The sequence below is a fragment of the Carettochelys insculpta genome, chromosome 29, assembly GCF_033958435.1.
Source record: "Carettochelys insculpta isolate YL-2023 chromosome 29, ASM3395843v1, whole genome shotgun sequence".
Lineage (NCBI taxonomy): Eukaryota > Metazoa > Chordata > Testudines > Carettochelyidae > Carettochelys > Carettochelys insculpta.
This window is the reverse complement of record NC_134165.1, coordinates 13,063,847-13,081,054: the sequence shown is the minus strand read 5'-3', so window position 1 is coordinate 13,081,054 and position 17,208 is coordinate 13,063,847. Positions and strand designations below refer to the sequence as shown.

General features: G+C 45.6%; 1 protein-coding gene across 1 annotated transcript; it reads left to right on the top strand.

Annotated features, from left to right (window-relative positions):
• The first annotated feature begins 11,264 nt into the window (after window positions 1–11,264).
• DAZAP2 (DAZ associated protein 2) lies at window positions 11,265–17,056 on the top strand. Its single transcript, XM_074979744.1, has 4 exons — window positions 11,265–11,404; window positions 14,029–14,150; window positions 14,911–15,153; window positions 15,703–17,056. Exons 1-4 carry the CDS (start codon window positions 11,392–11,394, stop codon window positions 15,829–15,831), a joined length of 507 nt encoding a protein of 168 aa, XP_074835845.1. The 5' UTR covers window positions 11,265–11,391; the 3' UTR covers window positions 15,832–17,056.
• The last annotated feature ends 152 nt before the right edge of the window (window positions 17,057–17,208 follow it).

The window sequence follows — 17,208 nt, the reverse complement described above, 5'->3', positions numbered from 1 at the left end:
GTTCTCTTTATTGAGATCTCTCTCCTGGGAAATCTAAGGATACTCTCTACAAGCTGCCCTGCCATTATCCAATTCTGTGGGATCAGGACCTTCCTGGATGTCCTTTTTCTTTTTTTCCTGAAACTCGGAGGTGGCCTTGTTATGAAACTGTTGAATGATGAAAACTTTCAAGGGGTGTTCCCCTCTCCACTTTGCAACAGTACTGAGCAGGAAGTTTCTCACTCCCGGGTATGAAAAAAAACCACACAGACAGCACGGAGTGGAAACAGCTCCCAGCGCTATTAGCTTCTCCCCTCCTGCATAGTAAGAGAGAGGTAACCAGCCCTGTTAGTCTGTATTCTAACAAAACAACCCAGCAGTCATGTAGCACTTTAAAGACTAACAAAATAATTTATTGGGTGAAGAGCTTTTGTGGGGCAGACCCACTTCTTCAGATCTGGAAATACAACCAGGTATAAATCCTCTCCCGGAGGCGGTCTACCTACAACTTGGTGGGTGCATGACTGTTCCACTGGGTAAAAGTGCGGCTGAGCTTTACACTTTGAAGTATAGAAACAGCGTTAATACTATTACCCTCACTACTAACAGCTTCAAGCACAATATGCAAATTGGTCTGCGTTGTATATGAATATTGCTTCCTATTGTCCGTTCCTGCAGTCAGAGGACCCCTAGCGGGACCAGAGGCAGCCTGGGGCCTGGCTGTCCTTCTAGAACAGGTGTTTCTTACACTATATTTCACAGAACACTTGTGTTTCGTGAACAACTCACAGGCGTGCTGTGAGTGTCTGGCACTTTTTGGGTATCACACCCCGATGGGATATATTTAGTGTTATTAAAATCAGATACAATGTTACTTCTTCATTGCTATGATATCCGATTAACTTATGTCACTTTGATTTTGCTGTATATGTTGCTGTTTGATTTTTGGGTTGGTTGATTTGTTTGTCTTTAAAGAATATTTTCATAGGCATTCTGCATAAAAATTGTCAGTGTTTGGTGTTCCGCGGTCTGAACCGGGTTTAAGAAACGCTGCCCAAGAAGTTTGCAGCTGATAAAGGCTGTTCTGCTTGGAGGGCTGTCCTGACTATTATAACACAGCGCTACTCAGACCTCAGTGGGTACAGAGGCCAAATTTGTGATCAACATTATCCAAAAGAACCACAGTAGTGTGAATTCATTCTCTCTCTCTCTCTCTGTATATCTAGGCTATGCCTAGATTAAAGAGATCGATCGGCAAAGGCATGCAAGTTGTTCATATCTCCTGCCGACAGTTGTCAGGAGAGGCTTTCCTGACATTTGGCCTGTCTGTATGGGGCCAAATGTTGGGAAACCCTCTCTGTGCACAGTTCCCTTCTTCCATGTGGAACGAGGATTACCAGGCTGTCAGCAGAAGGCTCCTGGAGCTGCAGACTTCTGCCAGAAGGAAGCCTGCAATTTAGATATAGCCCTATAGACTGAGCAAGTAGCCTACAAGTAGTAGTTACTATACCATAGTAAAAGCATTCTGATTGGTTAGTAACTTAGACTAGTTAATACTTAAATCACACAGTGTTTTAATATCATGTGCTGCAAAAAGCAGCAGGAGATACTTAGATAAAGCTGGGGAGCCTCCAGTAGCTTTTTAATCTATCACTGTTGTACCATTACTTAAGGGCATCCTGGCTGACCTCTTGAATCTACCTACAGGCTGGTATGCCCCAAGGCAGACCTGTGCTTACACACTGATTGCTAACACAGCAAGCGCAGGTACTAAAAAAAGAAGAGAATAAACTGTATGGACTACCCAGAAGCAATGCAATCCCAAGGAAATTAATCATTGTGCATCATGGCATGTGCCTGCCTAACAAGCTTGCATTCCTTAGCTGTCCAGGTTACTTGCATTCTCCAAAGGCTCAAGCCACAGCTCTTGAAGTCCATAGAAAGATTCCACATTGTCTTCAAGGACTTTGGAGGTGGACCTTTGGGATTAAAAACTGCTAGGATGAGTTGAGTGGTTAACCCTGTGCATTGCTATACTTGGGCTCAGCCCAGTGTTTATGCCTGAGACTTGGATTTAACAACCACGCTCCTCTGCTACAGACTTTATGTGTAACCTTGGGCAAGTCTAGCTGCAAGCCTCAATAAGAATATATGCCTGCATAGAGCTTTTGGATCATACATTAAAGATTGCGGTGCGCTCAGATGTTACAATAGTGGGGACTACAGAAGTGCCTTAGTAAACTTGGTAAGCTACCACAAAATCACATGGAGCCAAATGAATTCCTTGTGCTCTTCACTATTGCTCAATTCAGGAGTGAATTTTGACTTTCAGACTGTATGCTGCATAAGACAGGGACTGTTTTTTTTTTTTTTTTTTTTGGTCAGCAACGAGGACATCATCAAGTTAAGAGGTAATCACACACAGAAAAGTAATGATCATTTTTATTGAAGTAGATGATAATTTTTTTGAATCGCCTTGAGTATCTGTATTTTTAAGTGCAATTGTTTAGGAAGTCTTTGTCCAATTCACCTAGAATTTCTACATCAGTTTCAGATCTAATCTACCTATTTTGCGGCAGTTAGACTTTGGGGGAGGGGGATTTTAGGTGGGAGGAAATCAGGCTTGTAAAGGAAAATCGGTTGCTACTTTAACTTTGTCACTCCATAATTAAAAGAAGGAACACAAAAATCTCTTTTAAGGGTTTCCTTCATTAAAAAACACAGATGTAATATCTGTGGTTCTTTAAAGCAGTTAACTTATAGACCAATTACAGCTAGTTTTGATTAATTAAAGTGAAGCAAAATATATCTTGCATTGTGCATGCTTTAATATGCACGGTTGGATAAACTGTAACTTCTATCTTATCTTTAAGAAAGAGAAAGGGGGAAAAGACATGTCTCAATTGCTGGTGCCGCTTAAAAACAAACAAAAACTGGGCCGATAAAGTAGAATCATTTTTACCCGCCTGGATCAACTAGAAAGAACTACAGCTTTTGTTTCTCTTCATTGAGAAGCTATTGGACTGATTTTAAATGGGTGCCTGAAAAGTCACTTGAGTTCACCAAAGTTAATTCAAAATGTGCTTCTAAAATACATTTCAGGATAGACATGATTGAATACATGCATCATAACTGACAGGATATCCATCCTTTTTAAAAATGCCTACATGCTATTTTTAATTTGTGGGGGCTGACCTTTAGTCTATATCTGTACACAAAAATGTTTCTGGAATGAAAATAAGCTAAACTACACTACTGGCATACCAAGATATTTAGTATTAATTAGTAACAGACCTATTTTACAGAGGAATGCAGCAAAAATGAAATTACAATGCAGTTCTCTCTGAGCTCTGGATTCATGACAGAGTTTAAATGAATAGATGGACTTCAACAGGAGTTAAGGATGTGTTTAAAATTAAGCCCAACTTTACATGGTTTCCTTAACGGAGGGTTGATCCACATGTTAATCCCCATGTACAAATATTAACAAATGCACAACCAATGGTGACATTTTTTAAATAACTAAATCAATTATGTTCATCTGGCTTTGTTTCAGTACAGCTGTTATTTGAGACTCTGCAAGTACAATTCTGTCGAGGCTCTGGTTTGCATATGCTGTACTGTGATTATGAATATTTAAATACTTCCATCTAGTTGAATTTCAGACTCATTTACATACATTGGCATACTATTAATATAATACATATGGGGAAAGGGTACACATTGAATTTTTAAATTAGTTTGAAGACAAATTGGTTTAGCAAGTACCAGGACTACTACTTTGAAAAACAGCTTGTTTAGAGTAAAATCATATTCATATGTGTGATAAGAAAGCTGGCAGGAATAAAATTGATTGTTATCAAATGTCCTTTGCTCAGTACCTGCTCTGTCCACAGGAATTCTTGATAGAGGACCCAGTTAGGAGTCTACCTTTCCTGTCTTTTTCTTTCTCCCTGACTTAAGGATTTAGCTTTCTTAACCACAGACAATGGGCCAAATCAGCTACACCCGACTGCATGGCCTCTGAGACCTCTCTCTCTCTCTCTCCAGAAGGGCCTTCAGTTCCACAACTGATAGATATCAAACCTTAAACTAGTTTCCCTCAGATGTCCTGGGCAGTGTTCACTGTAAGCTGAGAGCTTGGGCGGCTTCCCAGAAAGATTCAAGTACCACCCAGCTGATTAGCAGAGCACCCACAGCTACCCAGAGTGGGCAGCATGTGTTTCTATTGGTGGTGCACACCCTCATGAACCTTGGTGCACTTAACAAAAATTAAAGGGAACACTGGTCTTGGAGACAGGCCTGCCTTCCCCCATGGCACAAAATCCAAGTGTCAGAAAACCAAGATCTCTGTTTGATTTAGCAAAATACAAAGAGCCCATGGGTTGAAGCATTTTTTGCTGCATTAAGACATGCTTCCGGGCTTTGCTGGATAGGGATGGAGTAAATCTTCAAGTTAAGCACATGCTTAATGTTTTGCTGAATCAAGCCCTTCCCTGATTTCTCCTCTAGGGCTGTAAACAGGATCTGGATTTTGCTCGGAAGTTTCAGATATTTCCCTGCATTTGAGACTTTGTTTACTTACGTGGGATTAAATGCTTGCGCTATTGCCACATGTGTGGAACTAAAGGTGCTGCCACACCCTGTCTTGAAGCGGTTTCCATCATATACAGGGTTCACAGTTTGGTTCAATAGCTCACTGTGCCCCCATTATAAGAACTGTTCCAGCACTCTATTGCCATCAGTGACAAAACTCCCGTCAATTTAAATAAAGCCAGAATTTTGCCCTTTATAATTTGCAAGTAGAAGGTGCCATAAGGTAATTAACAATTATTTCACATTATTATGATTATTATTACACTAAGTCAGGGCTTCATTCTGCACGGAGCAGAGTATCCTTAATTCCTTTTAACCTTCAACTAGTCACACAAACGCAATTATATCCATGGCTGTTTACAAGGGCGGACACTTCACAAACATTCTTTCTTTCTTTCTTTCAAAAATGGAAACAACAGAAAGAGTCCCATCCAAATAACTGTGCCAGAAGTGAGGCTTGGGGCCACCTCTGCACACCACAGGCTTGCCCCCCCGCAGCCCTCCCTCCACTTCCACCTTGCCCCTTGCTTCCTCCCTGACCAACTGGTCTGGAGATTACCTGGCACAGGCTGTGGCAGTGGGAGGCTGCTTTTCACTGTGGCAGAGAAAAGAGTTCAGTAAGCCAGGAGGGCGAGGCTCAGCATCGTGTAGCAGACCAGGCTCATGGTGAGCGCAGGGGTTGGGGGGAAGAGACCCCCTGCTGCTACCATTACCAGCTGCCATGCTCTGCCCCAGGTGATCCACCCCTCTTCCTGTCCATAGGACAGCTAGGATGGCCACCACAGGGCTCCCAAAAGCATGGGGCCTGGGGCAGCCACCCCAGATTGTCCAATGGATGGGACAGCTCTGCTCTCACCTAATCTCAATGTGCACTGGGGGCGGGGGCACACCTCAGGTATTCTAATTAGTACCTTGCAGGATTGGGCCATGGCAGAAAGCCAGACACCCAGACAGCAGAAAGGTCACCATTTCAGAGGTAATTTTTTTGTATAACAAGCAGTCCTGTAGCACCTTAAAGTTTGCGGCAAAGACCCACTTTCCCGTCTTACTTGTGAAGCTACAGACTAACCCAGCTACGCATCTGAGCCTGTTTTCTACTATAGAAAACAATCTGCCATCTCGCCTGATGCAGATGCTCAGGCCTTCTTTGGCTTTCACGGTCTCTTTCTGCTTCCGCATTTTGAGCGCTGAAAATCAGGCTATTTTATACAGGCAGGTCTCAAGCTACCTGGACGGCGTTTTCTTCCACTCTAAAGGGTAAACATTTTTTTACCCTTCCCGGACAGTGGCAAGGCAAAGCACATTCTATGCTCATCAATTATTCATAAAGCCCTCACAGGCACAATAACTGCTGTGCATATTCATCAGTCGCTGTGTACATTATTCATGAGACATTCTTTTAAGCAGCGAGAAGCAAGGCAGTTGTTGATTGAGATGCTTAAGAATGAGCTTGGTAAAAGGGGCCAGGGAAGGGGCTCTCAACGCAAACCAGGCTGCACTGGCAAAGTTTACAGATAAGAATTGAGACAGAAAGTGACATTTTTTTTTGAAACTCATGCCAACAATAGAAAGCGAAGGAGGACGAGTCATACTTGTAGAACCTGATAGTCATATGAAGGGAGAATAGTTCAAAGCCCTTCATTTCACCTACCCTGGGCCTCTGGCTATAAATTCTGTTTGAGCATCTTTGACGTTGTATCAAACTTGTGTTATGATAACAGGTCGGGAAGTGCAGTCAAGCCTCAGAGCACATTGTTTATTTCAGTTCTCTAGGTCTTCGTCAGGGCTGTCCTTACCCATACACAGAATGTGCAGCTGCATAGGACACCTGAAAATTTGGGATCTTAATATCCCGCCACGCACCTCTTCCTATTGCTGTCCATTGGCTCTTCTGAAGCTTATCTAGTGAACTTAAAAGTGAAAAAGGCTGCCTGACCTGTGAGCAGACACTGAACCTTTGAAAGAGCCATTTAAGCGGCAATGAAGCTATTTAACAGTCTTTGTCAACCCCAGATGTACCTGATCAGTTTCTATCAAAACAAAAAAGCAGTCAAGTAGCATTTTAAAGACTAGGAAGATAATTTATTAGATGATGAGCTTTCGTGGGTCAGACCCATGACCTGAAGTCTTTAAAGTGCTACTTGACTGCTTGTTTGTTTTGATAGAATACAGACTAACACAATAGCATATAGACTAGCACGGCTCCCTCTCTGTTGCTATACAACTATCTCTCTGTCACTAGTTAGTTTCTGAATTTACTGTGTCAGTTGACAGGACCCTAGTTTAATTTTTTTAAAAAAATTTTTCATCCGTGTGAAATAAAATCACATCTCTAAAAGTCATCCCCCTGTTCCAGCTGCCATCAGGCATAGGAGCATGATCCTGACTGAGACCCACTGCCTTATGAGATAGCTGTGGTCACGTGGGACCATTTGAAAGGAACTGAAGCTGAGAAGAGAATAGAGAACCCAACAGCAATACCTACAGAACTCAACTGCATACTCTACTGTAGCCACTCTCTATTGTGACAGGCTACTTCAAAGGCGGTCATCCAAGGTCGCATCACTTGAGTTAATTCTGTAGGCTGGACCCTTCCTTTGAAAAATTGTATGGACCAAAAATAGTTATGTTTCCACAAAAATGGGCCTGTTTCTGGTGAGAAATGGAGAGACTTGAATCAATGGGGCATCAAGTCCCAGCAGTCCCTACTAAGGCTATGTTGTTGGCTATGTCTACACCTACAAAAAACTTCGAAATGGCCATGCTAATGACCAACTTGAAGAATACTAATGAGGCACTGACATGAATATTCAGTGCCTCATTAGCATGCCGCCGGCCGTGGTGCTTCGAAAGTGCTGCAGTTTGCTTGCCTGTGGCTCATCTACACGGGGGGTCCTTTTCGAAAGCACCCTGCCAACAGCGAAATCCCCTTATTCCTATAGTTTTTTTGTAAGTATAGACATGGCCATTGTGGAATAAAGAGGCATAGGTAGACAGATCTGCTTGGAATAGCTACTTCCCATGGGATGCTGACATTTCAAAGCATTCTTGATTTAATGGACTGCAAGGCCAGAAAGGAGCATTTTGATAATCTAGTGTGACCGCCAGGGTTCCCTTTAATTTTTTCCATTTGGGTGGAATAAATTTTGTTATGTGCATTGAGTTATATGAGGGTGTTCACCACCCGTACAAACACAAGCTACCCGCTGTGCTAATCAGCTGGGAGGCATTTGAATCTTTCTTGGACAGCTGCCCAAGTGCTCAGCTTAGAAGGAATACTGGTGACCTCCTATACAGCTCAGGCCAGAGACCCTTACCCATGAAATTTCTGCATCAGGCCCGTAACTTCTCTGATGGAGCGAGACATGCAGCCTTGAAAAAGACTGCAAAAGATGTAGAAACTGCCCTGTCCTGAAGTAAGGTGTTCCAATAATTACCTTCACGATTAAAAATTTGCCTGTGTGTGATCACATTGATGGTCACCTTGTAAAGGTTTCTGGCATGTGTGGGGTGGGAGTTATAGTTCCTGAGTGACTTCTATGAGGGTGTGTGACACATGACTGGGGAATAATGCAGACACCAACTGCCTGTTATAACACCAAAGAGGTGATGTTTTAAAAGAACTAACATATCCTAAAGCTCAGGCCGAAATAACTAATAAAGCATTAGCTGACGCTAATGAACAGAACTCACCGCCTGGTGAAATTTTACTTGCCTAAAAGCTTAATTAAATTTAAAAATATTTGTAGGTTATCAGCTGTTTCCATTGATCTTTTATGCATGAACTTCGAAATGAATGCTTTTTATATGTCCGATTCAGAAGGAAAAAACAAAGGATGATTACGGGGATTTTTTTCCACCTATTTGCAGCTCTGTGCTACAGCAAGGGATGAGGTACTGTATGCTTCAAAGAGATGTACCTCAAGGTTGTGTGTAACAGCAACAAAGGGTCCTGTGGCACCTTATAGACTAACAGAAAAGTTTTGAGTATGAGCTTTCGTGAGCACAGACTCACTTCATCAGATGCTGGTAATGGAAGTCTGCAGGGCCAGGTATAAATAAGCTAGAGCAAGGGTGGGGATAACAAGGTTAGCTCAGCCAGGAAGGGTGAGGCTTACTACCGGCAGTTGATCTGGAGGTGTGAACACCAAGGGAGTGGAAGCTGCTTTTGTATTTAGCCAGCCATTCACAGTCTTTGTTTAAGCCTGAGCTGAGGGTGTCGAATTTGCAGATGAATTGTAGCTCAGCAATTTCTCTTTGGAGTCTGGTCTTGAAATTTTTTTGCTGTAGGATAGCTACTTTTAACTCTGCTACTGTGTGGCCTGGGAGATCGAAGTGCTCTCCTATGGGTTTTTGTATATTGCCATTTCTGATATCTGATTTGTGTGTGTTTATTCTTTTACATAGAGACTGTCCAGTTTGTCTGATGTATATAGCAGAGGGGCATTGCTGGCAGATGATGGCGTAAATTATATCGGTAGATGTGCAGCTGAATGAACCCATGATGGTGTGGCTGATCTGGTTAGGTCCTGTAATGGTGTTGCTGGTGTAGATATGTGGGCAGAGCTGGCAATGAGGTTTATTGCATGGATGGGTCCCTGAGTTAGAGTGACTGTGGTGCGGTGTATAGTTGCTGGTTAGGATTTGCTTCAGGTTGGCAGGTTGTCTGTGGGCAAGGACTGGTCTGCCTCCCAAGGCCTGTGAAAGTGGGCGATCATTGTCCAGGATGGGTTGTAAATCCCTGATGCGCTGTAGAGGTTTTAGCAGGATTGTGTAAATTAGGGTTCCTTCCCCACTCTGGCACTTTAACTGCAGAAAATGGGGACCCGCAAAAACTTAAAACATCTTGCCCTTGCTTACAAAGGTCCCCAAGATCACAGATTACCTGACCTGGGGGCTAGGAGGTACAGCTGCCACCAACCAGCTAAAACAAAAACCCCTTAAACCAGGAAGACACACCTGAGAATGTCTCTCTGTGAGAGTACCCCCAAGCTCTTAACCCCCACTCAGGAGACAGCTTAAAACAAAGAACTGTAACTGACTAGCTGACCTTTCAGACTAAGGCATGCATATACACAGACCCTTCTCAGCACATAGGAATCAAATCATTTGCTTAAAAAAGTAACTTATTCAGAAAACAAGAGAAAATAAATCATGGGGTTGCAACGGAGAGAATATATTTCCCCTAGATTCAGCTTAAAAGTTACGGGGGTGGGGAGGGGGAGAAATCAAGTCATTAATCAAAGCAACAAAACAGATACACTTTCCAACCAAATTCAACATAACCATAACCTAATTGTGCCTAACTATACATTTCCCTTCTACTTACACCTCTGTGGCTGATTTTGAGAAAGTCAGGATATTTATGGGATTCATTTCAGTTACCTGGGAGACATCCTTCTACCTGCCTCCCCTGCAAAGACCCCCTGCAATTGTTCTCAGTTAAAAAAAAAAAGTCACCCCGCTACCATCCGCTCACCTGGGCTCAAGTTACAACAGGAAGATATTAACCCCTTCCCTGCACTCATTCATGACAGCATTAAATGAAAGGGATGCATTAGCCAGTTGGGATAGAATTCTTAAATAACAGCACTTTCCTTCTTTAAGCTTAATCATCCAACGTTTGTAAAGAACTTTAATGTCATTTCAGGGCGATACTAGCCCTGCTTTCCCAGCAGGGAAAGGAAAGGAAGAGTTCCTGCTCCTCACTTCAGCTGGGATAAGAGGTGGCTTCCCCAACGCCCACCCTGGGCTGGGGTAAGCAGTGCCTTTGCAGCAAGCCCTATTCAGGCACGCTGGCTCTCCCTCTCCTGCTCGGCCAGGATGAGCAACCCCCGCTCCAGCTCCCCCTCCTTCTTTGGTTAGGATGAGCAGCCCCCCTCCGCCATGGTCAGGAGAAGCAGTCCTCCCTATGACCGGGAGCAAGCAGCTCCCCCTCCCACTCATGGCCTACAGGAACATCCCCCAAGGTTTCCCTCCATGGCCAGGAGGAGCAGCCCCCCAGGTTTTTCCCCCATGACCAGGAGGAGCAGCTCCCCCCGGGTTCCCCCACCATGGCCGGGAGGAGCAGCCCCCCAGGTTTTTCCCCCCATGACCAGGAGAAGCAGCCCACCCTCCCCGGGTTCCCCCCGCATGGCCGGGAGGAGCAGCCCTCCCATGCTTCTCTCCCATAGCCGGGAGGAGCAGCCCCCCTATGGCTGGGAAAAACAGCCCCCCCAGGTTCCCCCCCATGGCCAGGAGCAGACCCCCCAGGTTCTCCCCCATAGCCGGGAGGAGCAGCCTCCCCCCTCCAGGTCCCCCCCAAATGGCCGGGAGGAGCAGCCCCCCCCTCCACGTTCCCCCCCCCCATAGCCGGGAGGAGCAGCCCCCCCCTCCACGTTCCCCCCCCCAATGGCCGGGAGGAGCAGCCCCCCCCTCCACGTTCCCCCCCCCAATGGCCAGGAGGAGCAGCCCTCCCCTGCCCCCCCACCATGCTTCTCTCCCATAGCCGGGAGGAGCAGCCCCACCCTCATTTAATTCTCTCCCCGGACCCCAGGAGTCCGGGCGGGAACAACTCCCAGCGTTTCGAACTCGGGGGGGCGGGGCTAGAGGTATTACGCAACCCGCTCCCGCCTAGGCCACGCCCCCCGACGTGCCCCTCTCCCCGCCCCCCCCACAGGCCCCGGAGGCGCGCCGTGACGTCACAGCGCCGCACGCCAGCGTCAGACGCTGCCCCCCGCCCTCTGCCCAGCGCCGCAGTGACAATAACAAGGAAGTGCGCGCGGCGAACGGACCCGGACCCGGACCCGAGCCCGAGCTTAGCCCCAGCGCGCCGCCATGAACAGCAAAGGCAAGGGCGGGGCCCGGCCGCCGGCCCGGGGCGGGGAGCGCGGCGGGTGCTCGGTCTTCGTGACGCCGCGCGCCTGGGCCTAGCCCTGAACCCCCGGGCCGCCTGCGGGAGGGGCTGGGCTGGGCCGGGCCGGTCCGGTCCGGTCCGTGGGGGAGGGGAAGGAGTCCTTGGGGGGTGGGGTTAAGCCCCGTATGGAGGAGGGCGGAGGGAGTGGGGGTCTGGGCCGGGAGGGGAAGGCGGGGTGGGGGCCAGGGGTGCCTGCAGGGGGGTAGCCCCGGCGGGAGGCGGGGAAAGGGTGTATGTGGGTGAGGGTTAAGCCCCGCGTGGGAGGAGGAGGAGGAGGAGGGGAAGGGGAGGGGCCAGGAATGTGGAGGGGGGGAGAAGAGAGTAGGGTGCGGACCAGGGGTGCCTGCAGCGGGTAGCACTGTGGGGGGGAGGGGCGCATGTGGGGAGTGTGTCTCAGCACCATGGGCGAACTAGGGAGCAGCTCGGACCCACAGGGGAGGGATCAGTTCCCTGGGCACAGGCTTTTTTTTTTTACTCTGCAGGTGGGGGGTGTTTTTTGTGGGAGGGGGCAGGCTGGGGGTGCTTGCAGTAGCTAACGGGTAGCACAAGGAGATGATAGTCAGGGATCAAGATAGAGCAGCTGTGAGGTAGGGAGGGGATGGTGGGGACGGGAGCTGGTTGGGGCAAGGAGGACAGTTGTGGCAGCTTCTGTTGCCTTGAGAAGCAGGGAAGTCTCAGGCATGAGTGGAACATTTCAATGGTTAGCTCAGCAGTCACAATGCATGAACGTGGGTTTGCTAATCAAGCATCACTAAACTGTGTCATGAGGGCTCTTTCTAGGCTGGTTCCTGTAAGAGAACTGTAGCATCTGCAGGATGGTGCTGTGCTACAGCAGCACCGTGGAGGTGGACATGAGGGGTGTGAGGGAGGCCACTGGAGGCAAAGTGGGGTCTGTGCCATTGATGGGTGGTACTTGAGGCATTCATGCACATTTGTACAACCTCAGTTGACTGTGTTTATTTGCCAGGGGTGAGGGGAGCTGCTGGCATTTCCCAAGACACCATGATCTTTAAATCATTTCAGGACTCACTTCACCATCAACAAAGCTAATCGTTTTCTCTTAATTTTCCTTCAGTGTCATGTTAAAACCACGCCTCCCTGATGGTGACTTATTCAAGCCACACCTCTTTGCCATGCCTATCTTACATGCAGCTGAACAAACACATGGAATTTATTTATTTTGAACACATATTGACTTGATGAGAAAAACAGACTGTAGAGCCAGCCCCATGAAGGCTTAATTGGTAGTTGATGCAAAATTTACCCAAGATAGCAAGCAGTACTTCCTCTTGGCCTTGGCTTCAAAAGCAGCGCTACTGTACAACTACTAAGTCCTGGTGCATTCCTCACTTTAATGGAATGTCAACTTTTGCATGAATTAATAAGAGGATAAGGAAGAAATAATGTATAGAGGAGAGTCTGGGACTGGGAGCAGATCCTCTTGGACTCCAGGGACTAGATCTGTTTCTTACTTCAGTGTGTGTTATGTCCCCTCTTTTGTGGAAACCAAGTATCTCTTTTTATGAACTCTTCCTTCTGTGACGTGAAGCATATGGAATGACAGTGTTTAATTGTAAAGCATTAACAGCTGCTGTTTGGAAATTGCACTTATGACAACCTATCGGGAGCGTCAAATGATAAAGAATGTAATATTGTTGATGTCCCTGCAGTTGGCATAGTTCTGTGTCAGAGAGTCAAAACTTTGTGATATGCAAAACTCTGAGGAGCAAGGTGCCCAACTCTGAATAAGGTGGATTATCAGCAGCTCTGCCTATGATGGTATTTAACTCTGCAGTAGCCTAGTTCCTTTAAAGGAGTTTCACAATTAGTACCAAAACTATATTTTTGCTTTTAATTCTTGCCATTAGTACTGCTAGAGCATAACTTAGTGCTCTTTACTCTTTGTACAATCCCTCTTGTGTCTTCTGTCTCTTGTTTGTGTACAAATGTGTTGTTTCAATCCATTGTGGTCTCTTCTCTCAAGGATATATAAAGTAGGTGCTTTCTGTAAACTAGTTGTTCTCAAACATTCTGGCCTGCAGCCCACTCTGCTCCTTGCAAACCTTCCTGTGACCACCAGTCAACCACCTAATAATAATATGTGGAGATACACATTCATAGAACTGGAAAGAACCTTGGGAGATTGAGTGCAGTCCCCTGCCCTCTTAGCGGGACCAAGCACCATGCCTGAAAGATTTTTTTTTTCCTACTTACTCCAGACCCCTAAAAGGGCCTTCTCAAGGACTGAGCTCACAACCCTGGGTTTAGCAGGCTAGTGCTCAAACCACTGAGCTATCCCTCACACCTAGCCAGAATGACAAAATGCATTTGCTTATCTTTAAATACTAATTCATATTAGTCTACTGGAGCATAAAAACATAGATACGTAGCTGTAGCGTAAGAAGGCTGGAGAGCTAGGGTCAGTCCTGAGCCCATGGCCCACCTCCAAGATGGTCATAGACCACACTTTGAGAACTGCTGCCATATACTCAGCTTCCTGTCCTCTTTCTGTAATGACAGTTCTGTTAACATTGGCCAAATTCTCTTCTGCTTCTTAGGTCAATATCCGACGCAGCCATCCTACCCAGTGCAACCTCCTGGTAATCCTTCTGTGTACCCGCAGACGATGCCTCTTCCTCAAGCACCACCTTATACCGATGCGCCTCCAGCTTATTCTGAGGTACACAATACGTCCCTTCTGTATTTGTGCTCCACACCCAAAAAGCAGACCCAAATTGGTTACAAATGAATACTTAACCTTCCTGGAATGATCATTTGTATTTTAGGAGACTAGGACAGTAGTCAGTTCTGGCAGCTCTGTCTAGTGAGAAATTTGCTGAGTTAGGGCATGCTATTCTGACTGGTAATTAAAAAAGCGTGCTCTGTGCACTTTGGAAGCTGTTCCAAGTTTCAGAAATTCTCTCTCCCTCAGAAATCAGTAAAGCAATTAGTAGTTTTGGTGAAATGGTCGAGCATAATATTTGACAAAATTGCATTAACTGCACATTCTCGGAGGCTTCGTGTATAGAAACAAGCAATGTTCCTGTTCTCAAATGGGAAAAACTTGCTCCAAAGTCTGGTTGAAATCCACCAATAACATTTCCTTTCCCAAATCCATTTAAAATGCCAGTAACTTTAGTTAATGCTTCTCTTGGAGTTGCCACGAGAGCTAAACTGTGTAGGAAAAAGCCAATCAGATGGTTCTTCTGAACCAGTTCTAGCTGACAGTTGAGAAGCACCATGCATTAAATTGGCAATCTTGAGCAAACACTTCTCCCTATGGGTAGAGTCGTGCTTTCAGGGAAGGAACTGCCTTTAGGATCCTATGTATTTGGGATGAGCGGGGGCAGCACAATAACATGCTGTCAGTACTTTGAGAGATCTCTGTAAACGTCTCTGGGATTAGGAAAATCTAACTTTGTGTTTCTTTCTCATTCCAGCTCTATCGTCCAAGCTTTGTGCATCCAGGGGCTGCCACTGTACCCACTATGTCTGCCGCCTATCCTGGTGCTTCTCTGTACCTGCCCATGGCACCATCTGTGGCTGTTGGCCCAATGGGCTCTTCAGTTCCAATGGCCTATTATCCTGTAGGCCCTGTCTATCCTCCTGGGTCAGCTGTCCTTGTTGAAGGTGCTTTTGATGCCGGAGCGAGGTTTGGGGCTGGTGCCACTACTAATCTTCCTGTAAGTACAAATATATCATGTGAAGCTTGCATGTCTCATGTTGAGTTACATGGGAGGCTGGCAGCTCAGGCCAAGAGAGTCTATTTCTCCATCTTTGAACATTCATCAGAAGGTGCTGGTATCTGTGCTTAGGACCAATCAGCTGCTGATAGAGAACCAGTGATTGCAACGGTTGCTTGTAGAAATTATGCTGTTCTGTTCCCCTCTTTCTGCCATCACATCTCTGCTTTGGCATTGTCTTAGGTGACAAAAGCCAAAGCAGTATCTGTAGTCTTAATTCTTTCCCATCTCGTTGCCTTCACTCCATTCAGCGAGGAACAGGAAATGACATCTCTGCTACTTAAAATCAGGTGTTTGGGGGAGTTGCCCCCCCCTTTCTTTTTTTTGTGACCTCTGATCATAGTGTGCTTATGACATTTTATTCTGTGTTGTAAAAGGGAGTGCCTGGTTCAGTGTAATCCAAGACATCTTGCCTACCAGACTGAGCTGCCAAGGAGGCATTGTCCTTTGAGCCTCTTAACTCCTCCTCCTTTTTCTTTTGTCTTTCAGCCGCCACCTCCTGGCTGCCCTCCCAATGCAGCCCAGCTGGCAGCCTTGCAGGGCGCCAATGTGTTAGTGACGCAACGGAAGGGAAACTACTTCATGGGAAGCTCAGATGGTGGCTACACTATCTGGTGAACAAAGAGGCTAAGCTGGTTTAAGGAAAGACATCACATACTGTCAGCACTTCTCACAATGTAACTGCTTTAGTCATATTAACCTGAAGTTGCAGTTTAGACACAGAACAGTGGGGTGTCTTCCTGGTGCCCCAGCCCTTCAGGCACTTTTAAAACTTAATAAACCATGTAATGGTAGCAGTGCCTCTGTTAAAAAAGGGGCTAATTCATTAAATGAATGTGAACTTAGCAGCCCCACAGATCTTCCTTTAATTCCACTGGAGTAATACTGCAGCACTGTCTCTTGGCTTTTATTAATCAACTGTCTATAAATTGTGGGGGTGGGCGGGAGGGAGGTGACTTTCAAATTATCAAACTATAATTATTGCAGATCCGTCTCAAATCTGTTGCTTATCAGGAGAATTGACACATGTCCTTTCGCCTTCCAAATGGTGCTTGATAGAAAGCCAGTCACACATTAATTTCCCTGGTGGTCACATAATAGAGGACACCTAGGGCTTTTCCCCCCTTGAGTTCACAGTAGAATGGATCCCATGAAGCACTTTCTGTGCTCACATTCTCTTCATTTTTCTCCTGGTGGGTATGCAGCTGGAGTGTGGCATGGGACATTCTTTTTATACATTCCCAGTAATGTTGGGACTCCTTTGCATGTTGAGTCTAGTCAAAGCCATGCTTTGGTGCCTGAAACACAGTGTGACTCCTGTTTGAACGTGTCATTAAATGCAAACTAGACTTTTAAAACTACAGCTTAATAATGAAACCATATTTTAAAAGCAGCTTGGTGGCTTGACAGCAAAACCTAAGGCTCTTACTCAGTGTAGAGGTGGGTTTCCATCTATGCTTGAGTGTGTAGCAACTGTCAACCAACACACAAGTTTGCTTGCTGAACAGCTTGTTTTACGAATGCATACTTTTAAAAATGACTTGAGTATAATGAAGTCTTATTAGGGTTAAGAAAAATATTTCAGGGATCCTCAATCTTTTGATTTTTGTTTTATGAAGGAAAAAATCAGATTTGGTGAATATATTTTATCTTGAGGTTTCAGTTGAATCTAAGTCTCTGTAACATATGTCGTGTTTAGCCGTACACCTGACTGTTATGGATGTTCAGCATTATGTCTCTCTCTGTATACACTGTGGTGCACTTAACTTGTGGATTTTTTTATACTAAAAGAAAAGGAGAATAAAGACTATTTTGAAAATTTGAACAAAGTGACAAAGTTGCATTAGACCTCACAAAGAACTCCTGACTTTTTTTTTTTAATAATATAAAAAGGCTTGCGTCTTTCTTTCCTGCCTCCTTGCAAGCTTCATCTTCAATTGGATTTGTGAAAGGGGAACTTGTTTCTTTAGATGCAAGGCGAACCCTCTAGTTCTG

Excerpts from the sequence above, each read along its gene's own strand:
- DAZAP2 (XM_074979744.1), top strand. Across the intron at positions 14,151-14,910 it reads CGCCTCCAGCTTATTCTGAG|CTCTATCGTCCAAGCTTTGT; the intron begins GTACACAATACG and ends TTCTCATTCCAG. Across the intron at positions 15,154-15,702 it reads GTGCCACTACTAATCTTCCT|CCGCCACCTCCTGGCTGCCC; the intron begins GTAAGTACAAAT and ends TTTGTCTTTCAG.